Raw genomic sequence first — 11,865 nt, 5'->3', positions numbered from 1 at the left:
ATTGCTCATTACTGGTGATTGGAATGCAAAGGTTGGGAGCAAAGAGGAAGTATCAGTGGTTGGAAAATATGGCCTTGGTGACAGAAATGATGCTGGAGATCGCATGATAGAATTCTGCAAAATCAACGATTTTTTCATTTCAAATACCTTCTTTAGACAGCATAAGAAATGACTATACACATGGACCTCACCAGCTAGAATACACAGAAATCAAATTGACTACATCTGCAGAAAGAGACAATGGAAAAGCTCCATATCATCAGTCAAAACAAGACCAGGTGCAGACTGTGGAACAGACCATCAATTGCTCATATGCAAACTCAAAATGAAGCTGAAGAAAATGAAAACAAGTCTACGAGAGCCAAAATATGACCTTGAATATATCCCACTTGAATTTAGAGATCATCTGAAGAAAAGATTTGATACTTTAAACACTGAAGAACAAAGACCAGAACAATTGTGGGATGCCGTCAAAAACAACATGTAGAAAGCATAAAGTCATTAAAATGATGAGAAAGTAGGAAAAGGTCAAAATGGATGTCAGAAGAGACACTGAAACTTGCTCTCCAGCGTAGAGACGCTAAAGCAAATGGAAGAAATGAAGAGGTACAAGAGATGAACAAAAAATTTCAAATATCATCTCAAGAAGATAAAGCCAAACATTACAACAAAATGTGCAAAGATCTGGAGTCAGAAAACCAAAAAGGAAGCATTTCTCAAGATGGAGGAACTGAAGAAAAAATTCAAGCCTAGACTTTCATTATTGAAAATTCTCTGGGCTAATTACTGAATGATGCAGAAAGCATCAAGAGAAGATGGGAGGAATACACAGTAACTGTACCAAAAAGGAAATGGGTAATGTTCAACCACTTCAAGAGGTAGCACATGATCAAGAGCCAATGATACTGAAGGAGGAAGTCCAAGGTGCATTGAAGGAACTGGCAAAGAACAAGGCACCAAGGAATTGATGGAATAAAAACTGAAATCATTCAAGAAAGTAAGGCAGCACAGGAGACACTGGAAGACAACTATCTGGATGACTGACTGGAAGAGATCCATATTTGTGCCCATTCCAAAGAGAGGTGGCCTAACGGAATGCAGAAATCATTGGACAATCCAAGTGAGTAAAGTTTTGCTAAAGGTAATACAGAAACAGCTACAAGCATACATTGACAGAGAACTTCCAGAGGTTCAAGCTGGATTCAGAAGAGGCCGTGGAATGAGGGCTATCATTGCTGATGTGTAATGGATCTTGGCTGAAAGCAGAGAATATCAGAAAGATGTTTACCTGTGCTTTATTGACTACGCAAAGGCTTTCGATTGTGTGGATCATGACAAGCTATGGATAACATTGCAAAGTATGAGTATTCCGGAACACTTAATTGTGCTCATGAGGAATCTGTACCCGGATCAAGAGGCAGTTGTTCGAACAGATCATGGTAACACTGAATGGTTTCGAATTAAGAAAGGTGTGCGACAAGGTTGTGTTCTTTCACCATATTTATTCAATCTGTATGCTGAGCAAATTATCCGAGAAGCTGGGTTATATGAAGAAAAACATGGTATCAGGACTGGAGGAAGACTCATTAACAACCTGCAATATGCAGATGATAGAACCTGGCTTGCTGAAAGTGAAGAAGACTTAAAATATTTACTGATGAAGATCAGAGAGCACAGCCTTCGGTATGGATTGCATCTCAATGTCAAGAAAACAAAAATCCACACCACTGGACCAATAAACAACATTCTTATCAACGGAAAAAAGATGAAGCTGTCAAGGACTTCATTCTTCTTGGATCAACTATCAACACTCATGGAAGCAGCAGACAAGAAATCAAATGACGTATTGCATTGGGCAAATTTGCTGCAGAAGACCTTTTTAAAGTGTTGAAGAGCAAAGATGTCAGTTTGAGGACTAGACTAAGGTGCACCTGACCCAAGCCATGGTATTTTTCAATAACCTCATATGCATGGAAAAGCTGGACAGTGAATAAGGAAGACCATAGAGGAAGTGATGCTTTTGAGTTATGGTGTTGGAGAATATTGAAAGTGCTATGGGCTGCCAGAAGACCCAACAGATCTGTGTTAGAAGAAGTGCAGCCAGAGTGCTCCTTGGAGGCCAGGATGGCCAAACTTCGTCTCTCATACTTTGGACATGTTGTCAGGAGGGACCAGTTGCTGGAGAAGGATATCATGTTTGGTAAGGTGGAGGATCAGAGAAAAACAGGAAGATCCCCAGCAAGATGGATTGGCAAAGTGGCAACATCAATAGGCTCAAGCGTGGCAACAATTGTGAGGTTGGCTTAGGACCAGAGAGTGTTTCGTTCTCCTGTGCACATGGTTGCTCTGAGTCGGTACTGACTCGATAACACCTAACAACAACATGCTACCAGAGCTGTAAAGTCACTGAAAGTGTTATTTACTTGAGACTAAGAGAATTATAATCATACCTTGGTATTCTGACCACAAATCCTAAAAATTCATTTACCCTAATTTGATTCCTGGATAACCTGTATTTGTATCAACTCTTTGTTTTTAGACTCTGTAAAGTTGATTCCGACTCATAGTGTTCCCATGTATTACAGAGTATAGCTGCTCCATAGGGTTTTCTTGGCTGTAATCTTAACGGAATCAGATCACTAAGCCTTTTCTTCTGTAGTACAACTGGGAGGGTTTGGACTGCCAACCTTTATATTAGCAAACTGTTTACTTCACCTAATGACTTCACACATCAACTGCATCAACTACAGATAGGACTTATTAAAAATGAAGATTTCCGTGCTTTATCTCAGACCAATACTGTTGTTGTTGTTAAGTGTCATCGAGTTGATTCCAATCCATAGTGACCCTATATAGGGTTTCCAACAAGAAGCTGGTGAGCTTGAACCACTGACCTTGCAGTTCAAATGACTTTGTATTCTGACGTATTAGCCCACGGCACCACACCAGGACTTCAGACCAATACTATCAACCCAAAATTGTTCTAGATTTTCAAGGACAGTCAGATATTAAAATCATTGAAGTATACTAGAAATTACAATATTTTATGTTTCAAATTTATCTACATCTGGGATGCTTCTAACATCTGGAAAATTTCAAAAAATTTGCAAACTGCACATCTTCATTTTTATTGGTGAAAATATAACTATTGTAATGATATACGCGCATACCTCCTAGAATTTTTAGGAGAAAATAGACTAATAAATGATAGCCTGAATAGTAATAGCCACATACATAAAATTCAATTTAAAAAAATCCACTTACGTTCTGAGGATGGAAGAATGAGGTAGCTTAAGAATCTTTCTGACATAATCATAGACTTTGCTACTGCACAAATAGAGGGTGCATGCAAACTGTTTCATTTCTGAGGAGTACTCGGCTGTTTCTTTCCAGTTATACAACTCCCACTTGAAATCTGTTGACATGAATTTTATTTATTCTTTGTGACTAAAAACAACATATAGTAATAGAAGTGCTATTTTCAGGCATGTAGGTCATAACTTGTAAAATAGACTGGGTATCAAAATTCAAGTGTAAATAAAATTCATACTGTAACTGAGTTTGTTCAGAAATTAGTATACAATTTGAGGGTCTTTTGATTAATTTACCCTGTTCCCCTTGATGTTTTCACTACAGATAGGAAAGAGAAAAGGTTGAATGATTACATTTCACTATTCACTGACAGACAGTAGAAATCTTTTTAGAAACAGGGAATAATATGAAATAACTCTATAAAACAATAAGGGCATTGATCATATTATTTTCACTGGTACCATTTATCTGACGGAACTGTAGTAATGTAATGGTTTATGAGTTGGGCTGCTAACTACAAAATCAGCAGTTTGAATCTACCAGCTACTCCTCGGAAGAAAGATGAAGCTTTCTGCTCCTGTACAGATTAATAGTCTTGGAAACTATACAGGGTCACTAGAAATAACCAACTCTTTGGCACATAACCACCACCATCACCATGATTTATCTGAGGATGCAAATTAGATACAAGAAACATTTTGGAAGAAAAGGTACTATTCAAACTACACAGCTTACCTTATGAGAGGGAAAAATACTTTTGTTTCTAGTGAGACTCTATTTATTACCTCTTCCCCTCTTTGAAAGATAATATTCTCCCTTTTGGAGATATCTATTCCTGTCGAGTAACATGATGTAACTTTAAAAAAAATCTAAGTCCAAAAGACCTACTCCTTTTCATCAAACAAATAAGTTATCAATTCTTACTTTGCCTTTCTTCAAATGTCCTGGTTCACAAAGAGTATTCTATTCTTTTAATAGATTTTTATATTTACTCTATAAAATTTTTTTTTAATTCAGACTCAAGAAAGTTTGAAGTTCAGAGAAATTTAACAAACTAGTTAAGCTCCATTGCAAAAACACTAAGAAATTACATAGCAATTATAACTGTTTATAAAGAATTTGTAGTAGTATGGGTGTGTGTTCAGTATCATTGAGTTGGTTCCAGAGCAGAGTGACCCTGTATTGAGTTTCAGAGGATTTTAAGTCTTTGCGGGAAGGAAAAAAAATCTACGCAGAAGCAGAAAGTCTTATCTTTCTTCTGTGGAGCTGCTGGTAGGCTCGAACCACTAACTCTCTGGTTTGTAGTCCAGTGCTTATCATATGTAGCCAAGATGTTATTTAAAAAAACTGAAAATACTGGGTACGCCATAGGATCTCATCTTCGGGTAGTAGAATTAAGGGTTATTTTCATCCTTTTTTTTGTTTTCTATACTAAACATTACTTTTACAATCGGAAAACTAAAATATAAAAGAATTTGAGCTATTACTTTGCATTCTTCTCTATATATACTTCTACAGCTGACACTTTACTTTCAGTTAAAAGCATATTTTCATAGACAACAGTAAATATATTCAACAGGATTATAAAGAAATAAAGAGCTAATTTGTAAATAGTGCAAATTATTGGTGAAAATACCTGAAAACTGTGCTCGCAGCAGACACTCTGTTTCTTCAGAAAGCAGTTTCTCTTCTACAAGTGCATCAATTAACTGCAAGCCCTTTCTCTTCTTTATCATCCTATAGTTTTTGACAGAAATAAGTCTCTTTTTGGACACTTGTAACATTTGTTGTACTTCAGCCAGTTTCTCTGCACCTACTGTCAATGGTCTCCTTAAGCTATAGTTATGGTCCTCAGTAGTAACTTCTTCAGAATCATCTGGAAGTGGCTGTCTGAGAATTTTCTGTTTTGCTTTACCTTTAAGGTGTGCAGCTTGAGGAACCTATGACAGAAATTTAGAATTAAGACTGTGTTATATGTCATCACATAATTGATTAGGTATAAAATACCACTGAATGCAATGTATTAACCTAGTTACTGTGGAGAGTTGGTTATAAAAGATATGATCATAACCAAAATTAAAAAAGAAAAATACAATCAAGAAGACAATGCAAGCAAGCATATAGACTTACTGTACCGTGCAGAAATATTAACATGATATTGAAAAGTTTATGAAATGATTAATTAGAAAAAAAGACACAAAAAAACCCCAAACAACCCACCCAAGTCAATTTTGCCTCACAGAGTTTCCAAGGTTCTTTACTTAAGCAGACTGCCATATTTTTCTCTTGCAGAGCAGCTGGTGGGTTCAAACCTCCAACCTTTCAGTTAGGAGCTGAGCTCTTTAACTACTGCACCACAAGGGCATCTTAACTAGAAAAAGGTGGTGGTAACATAGGTGGTGGCAGAGATGAGGACATGGAGAGAGGCAGCAGCTGAGGACTCTAGACTCATGGAAAGAGAGGGACTGAGTGATGGCAGCCATGAGGCAGGCTTGCAGAATGTGCCCTTTAGTTGTTTAAATTATTATATGTATTCTTGAGTGTGTTTATGTACATCTCCCCACCTCCCACCCACCCCCCAAAAAAAAAACAAAACAGAGGGAATGGAAACAAATACTGTTGAATGATGATTCATGGAAGACATTGTAATCATTGTAATCAAACGATGGTGTAAAGCCCATGTAGACTATCACTCAGTTTATAATATAAATAAATGAATAAATAAGGTGGTGGGAATTTGGGAAGGCTTCATGGATGTAAGCTTTGAAGAAACCGTAACACAATATAATGTGGTGGTGATTGTGTGTCATCAAGTGGGTTCCAACGCATTGCAAACCTGCGTAGTTTCCAAAGAGAGGCAGGGTTTGAACTACCTTAAGGTTAGCAGTCTAGTGCTTATTCTACAGTCCATCATTTATTAACTGTCATTTAACCTCTGGTGTGGCTCTGCAGGTTAATGTGCTGGATTGCAAGGTTGGTTTGAACTGCAAGGTCAGCAGTTCAAACTCACCAGCCACTCTTCAGAAACCCTATACAGGGTTGCTATGTGCTGGCACTTACCAACCACCTTATTCATTGATGTTTCTTTCCTTCAGGATTGTTTATATCATTCTTCTATTCGGAAGTATATAAACCCAATTAGCCACACATTCCCTTGCCTCATCTGTAAAATGCAGACAGTAGTATAAGGATGTTCTGAAGATAAAATCATTTATGTGTATCTCTTGAGTGCAATGCTTGAATCATAGTGTTAAGTGCCATCGAGTTGGTTCTGACTCACAGTGACCCTATACAGGGTTTCCAAGGAGCAGCTGGTGAGCTTGAACCACCAACCTTTATGGTTCAAACTGACTTTGCAGTCCAGCACATTAGCCACAGCACCACACCAAGATTCCTGAATCACAGTTGTTGTTATGTGCTGTGGAGTCAGTTCTGACTCATAGCAACCCTGTACAGAGTTTCCAAGGCTGTAAATCTTTGCAGGAGCAAAAAGCCTCATCTTTCCCCAGCAGAACAGCTGGTAGTTTCAAACTACAGACTATGAGATTAGCAGCCCAATTCATATCATAGTAGGTGTCTCAATAATTGGTAGCAATTACTGATTTTGAAGTACTGGTGTGGCACTGTAGAATAAGCACTGGCCTGCTAACTACCAGTGGTGGTGGTGCGCCATGGAGTCTGTTCCAACTCATAGCAATCCTGTTACAGGGTTTACGAGGCTGTAAATCTTTACGGGAGCAGAATGCCTCATCTTTCTCCCGCAGAACAGCTGGTAGTTTCGAACTGCTGTCCTTGAGATTAACAGCCCGATTTGTAACACTATGCTACCAGAGCATAAAAACCATAGTGGTTATGAACTGGGCTGTGAACCGCAAGGTCAGCAGTTAGAAACTACCAGCTGTTCCGTGGGAGAAAGACGAGGCATTCTGCTCCCGTAAAGATTTACAGCCTCGGAAACCCTGTACAGGGTCACTGTGAGTAGGAAGTGACTCCACGGCACACAGTCATCACCACCACGCTACCAGAGTACCACAACTACCAGTACGCTTCTTGGAAACCCTACACGGAATAACTATGAGTTGGAACCAACTTGATAGCACTTAACCAAAATTGATTTTAGGTCCCTGGGAAGCACAAAGGGTTTGTACTTGACTACTAACCAAAAAGCTAGTGGCATGAACCTCCACAGTGATACTGCTGAAGAAAGGCCTAGCAACTTGCTTCCATGAAGATTATAAACAAGAAAACTGTGTGGAACAGTTTTGCTCTTTAACACACAGGGTCGTGGTAAGTTGAAATCGATCTGATTGCATCATGTTGGGCATTTTTGTTTAGTATTGATTTTATACAAAAGCATAAAAACAGTTCAAACTTAAAAAACAATTTATTGATTTTTGTTGCTGTCGTTGAGAATATACACAACAGAAATACACCAAATCAACAGCTTTGACATGGGACAATGCAATGGCACTGATTACATTCTTCAAGTTGTACAGCCATTCTCAGCCTGCTTTTCCAAATTATTCCTCTTCCAATAAACCTAAACTCACTGCTTCATAAGTTTCCTACCCAATCTTTCAAGTTGCTGTTATCAAACAAGATCTTAAAAGAGCATTAATGTTCCAGGCAAACATTCTTTACTAGTTAAGTAAGCTAAACTACTGTTTGGTTTTAAGAAGACTTCGGGGAATATCTTTAAGATTCAAAGATTGTACCAAATGTTCAATAATGCTAGCTAGGCAATGAAGTCTGATTGCATGAAGGCAATTACCCACACATTCCATATATTTCTATTTCTAATGATTCTTTCTTTGTTGCTCCAGGTGAAGAAACTAGCTGCTGTGCCTTAATGCTGTGCCTTAGATGGCCAAAAGCAGGTGTATTTACCACAAGCAGACCAGATATCATAGAATCAAATCCAAGTCATGGCAACCCAAGTGTGTTAAAGGAGAACTATGATCCATAGCATTTTCAATGGCTCATTTTCCAGAAATATAACACCAGGCCTTTCTTCCAAGGCACTCCTGGGTAGAATGGAACTTTCAATTTTTCAGTTAGCAGCTGAATGGGTTAACAATTTGTACTACACCTTAGGATTCTTTATCATATAGGTAGGTATATGTGGTTCCAAAGAGTATTCAAGGCAACTGGAAATGCACAACTAAATTAATACGAACCACTTGAAACTTCTAATTATCAGTTTGGATTTGACCTCAGGTGTGGCAATGTAGGACCACAAGGTTGGCATTTCAAACCCAGCAGGTGCTCCTTGGAAACCTTATACAGGATCACTATGAGTCAAAACCAACTCAACGGCACTTAACAACAAAAATATACTTCCAAAAGGAGCCCTGGTAGTGCAGTGGGTTAAGTGTTAAGTGTTGGGGATTCAAACATACCAGTCACTCCAAGAGAAAAGATGAGGTTGTCTGCTCCTATAAAGACTGACAGTCTCAGAGACGCTAAGGAACAGCTTGACTTTGTCCTGTAGGGTTGGAACTGATTTAACAGCAGTGGGTTGGGTTTATATACTTCTCAGTAGGGGAATAACATAAAACAATACTGTTAGAAGGAAACACCAGCGAATAAAAGGAAGGTAAGGCTAGTGTCAGGATAAAACAGATGATTACTGCAAACTATGCAGAAAGTAATTGAGGCATGAACCAGGGCTATGGCTAGGGAGTGAAAGGATAAAATAAAAATAATCAGAAGAAACAGGAATGTAAACACCAATACTGATGACTGATTCATAAAAATCCTCCTATGTTCTGCATACTTCTTTCTATAATAACTATGCACATTTTTGGATATGATCAATAACACTGGGAAGAACTGTGAAAAAGGGTAAGTAATTTCCAAGTATTATAAACTTTTCTCATGCACTTTACAAAACCCTGAATTCTAAGGCTATGTATGTATATCTAGAGACTTTTGTGCTTAGTTAGTAGCCTTTATAATTATACAAATGATGTACATTTATACACAGCATTTTTTTTTTAATGAGGCTCTAAGGAGATGCTAATATTATACAAGAGCTTCAAAAAGTTCATGGAAAAATTGAATGAAAAGATCATGGATTTTCTCAGTTTTTGAAGCCCTCTATAAATTTAGCTTTGCTTTCACCTATACCTCAGCCAAAATAAGGTCACGGGTTGACTGTGGAATAGACAATCAATTGTTCATACGCATGTTCAGACTGGAGCTAAGAAAAATTAAAGTCCATAAGAGCCAAAATGTGACCTTGAATATATGCTATTTGAATTTAGTGACCATTTCAAGAACAGATTTGATGCATCAATGACTAAAAGCCAGAAGAGTTGTGGGATATTAGGAACATCATATTTGAAGAAAGCAAAAGGTCATTAATTAGAAAGAAAAGACCAAAATGGACATCAAAAGAGACTCTTAAAAATTTGCTTTTGATTGTATACAAGCTAAAGTAAGTAGAAGAAATTATGAAGCAAAAGAGCTGAACAGAAAATTTCAAAGGGTAGCTCAGCAAGACAAAGTCAAGTCTTATAATGAAATGTGCAAAGACCTAGAAAACCAAAAGGAAATAATATGCTCAGCATTTGTCAAGTTGAAAGAACTGTAAAAAAATTCAAGCCTTGACTTATGATATTGAGGGACTCTATGAGTAAAATATTAAATAATGAAGAAGTCAAAATAAGATGAAAGAAATACACAGAGTTACTGTACCAAAAAGAATTGGTTGATGCTCTACTATTTGAAGTGGTAGCATATGATCAAGAACCGATGATATTGAAGGAAGAAGTCCAAGAAGCACTGAAGGCATTGGTGAAAAGCAAGGCTCCAGTAACTGACAGAATATAAATGAAAGTGTTTCAACTGATATAGAGTGGGAGGTGTTCACTAGTCTATGCCAAGAAATCTGGAAGACAGCTACCTGGCCAACCAATTGGAAGAGATCTATATTTGTGCCCATGCCAAAGAAATTTGAAAAGTTGAGGCAATGGAATGCAAAAATAATTAAACAATATCATTAATATCACATACAAATAAAATCTTGCTGAAGATAATTTAAAAATGGTTGCAGCAGTACATCGACAAGATGGCAGGGAAGACAGGTTGGCAGAAGACTGATGAAGAGAGATGAAAACACAGGGAAGTATGCAAGATTTAAAAGTGACAGAGGTAAATTGTGTTATATACACAACCCTGAAACAGTGTTCTGCACATAGATGCATGGACAGACACACAGGCTGACCAGGTATGGGAGGGAGAGTGGGGGTATCACAAAAATTAGGGTTTGAAGGAGAATGTTTATACATGGCTATTTACCTTTGCGGCAAACATTACCTATAAATGTGGTATAGCACACACGGGACAAAATGATGAAACATGGACATTACCAAATATCTTGAGGCAACAAATTGCTAGGCTTTGGGTCTCAGGACCATAGTCCTGGGGGACATCATAGTCAATTGGCTTAACCCACAAACACAGTGTTCTACATCCTACTTTGGTGAGTAGTGACTAGAATCATAAAAGCTCATGAGTGGCCATTTAAGGGGCAACTATTAGTCTCTCCATGTGTAGAAGAAGGAAGAGTGATGAGAATTGAAGACGCTTGGAATCAATTTGTCCAATGGACTAATGGAACATGTGAACATCAGTCTCCATGACTCGGAGACCAGAAGAACTAGATGGTGCCTGGCTACCACTGCCAACTGCTCTGAACGAGATCACATTAGAAGGTTCCAGATAGAATGGGAGACAATGTGGAACAATACTCAAAATTATAAAATAGCGTGGGCTTACTAGTCAGAAACAGACTGGAGCAACCCGAGACTATGGCCCTTGGCTGCCCTTTAAGTCTGGAACAAAACTCACTCTCTTGGCCCAATTTTCAACCAAGTAAGGGATAGATATATAGGGCAGAACAATACTAGTGAGGTATGCTCACCATGGAATAATCAACCATTCAAGACAAAAAGGGCAACATTTACCTGGGGACAGATTCAGAGGGGTTTGAAGGAGGGTCAAATGGAAACAGGCACCACAGGGAGAAGTGGAATAATGGAGGTGATTGCAGTCATTGAGATAAAATAAAGTGTATGATCTGTTGAATGTAAAACTGACGATCTGTTCTGCAAACCTTCACTCAATTCACAATAAAATGTCCCCCCTCCGAAAAAAAACAAAAAAGAATCAAAATTTGCATTGCATTAGGTAAATCTCCTGCAAAAGACATTTTTAAAATGTTAAAGAGCAAAGAAGTCTGAGGACTACTAAGATACACCTGTCCCAAGCACTCAATAACAACCTGCAACATGCAGGTTGCTTGCTTGCTGAAAGTGAAGAGGACTTAAAATACTTACTGATGAAGATCAAAGACCACAGCATTCGGTATTGATTGCATCTCAATAGTGTGGGCTTACTAGTAATAAAACAAAAATCTTCATCACTGGCCCAATAAACAGCATTCTTACCAATAAAGAAAAGATTGAAGTTGTCAAGGACTTCATTCTTCTTGGATCAACCATCAACACTCATGGAAGCAGCAGTCAAGAAATCAAACGACATATTGCA

At 38.0% G+C, this 11,865-nt stretch overlaps 1 protein-coding gene across 1 annotated transcript in view; it reads right to left on the bottom strand.

Moving 5' to 3' along the window:
* The window catches only part of THAP9 (THAP domain containing 9), a 43,383-nt gene that overhangs the window by 20,732 nt on the left and 10,786 nt on the right, over positions 1-11,865 (bottom strand). Inside the window, exons 3-4 of the mRNA XM_006877749.1 lie at positions 4,949-5,252; positions 3,265-3,415 (exon numbers count right to left, since the gene is read on the bottom strand). Coding sequence (XP_006877811.1) covers positions 3,265-3,415; positions 4,949-5,252 — 455 coding nt within the window. The remainder of the gene's footprint in view (positions 1-3,264; positions 3,416-4,948; positions 5,253-11,865) is intronic.

Source organism: Chrysochloris asiatica, unplaced genomic scaffold (assembly GCF_000296735.1).
Source record: "Chrysochloris asiatica unplaced genomic scaffold, ChrAsi1.0 scaffold00588, whole genome shotgun sequence".
Lineage (NCBI taxonomy): Eukaryota > Metazoa > Chordata > Mammalia > Afrosoricida > Chrysochloridae > Chrysochloris > Chrysochloris asiatica.
The sequence above is the reverse complement of the archived record's forward strand: the minus strand, read 5'-3'. Positions and strand labels throughout refer to the sequence as shown.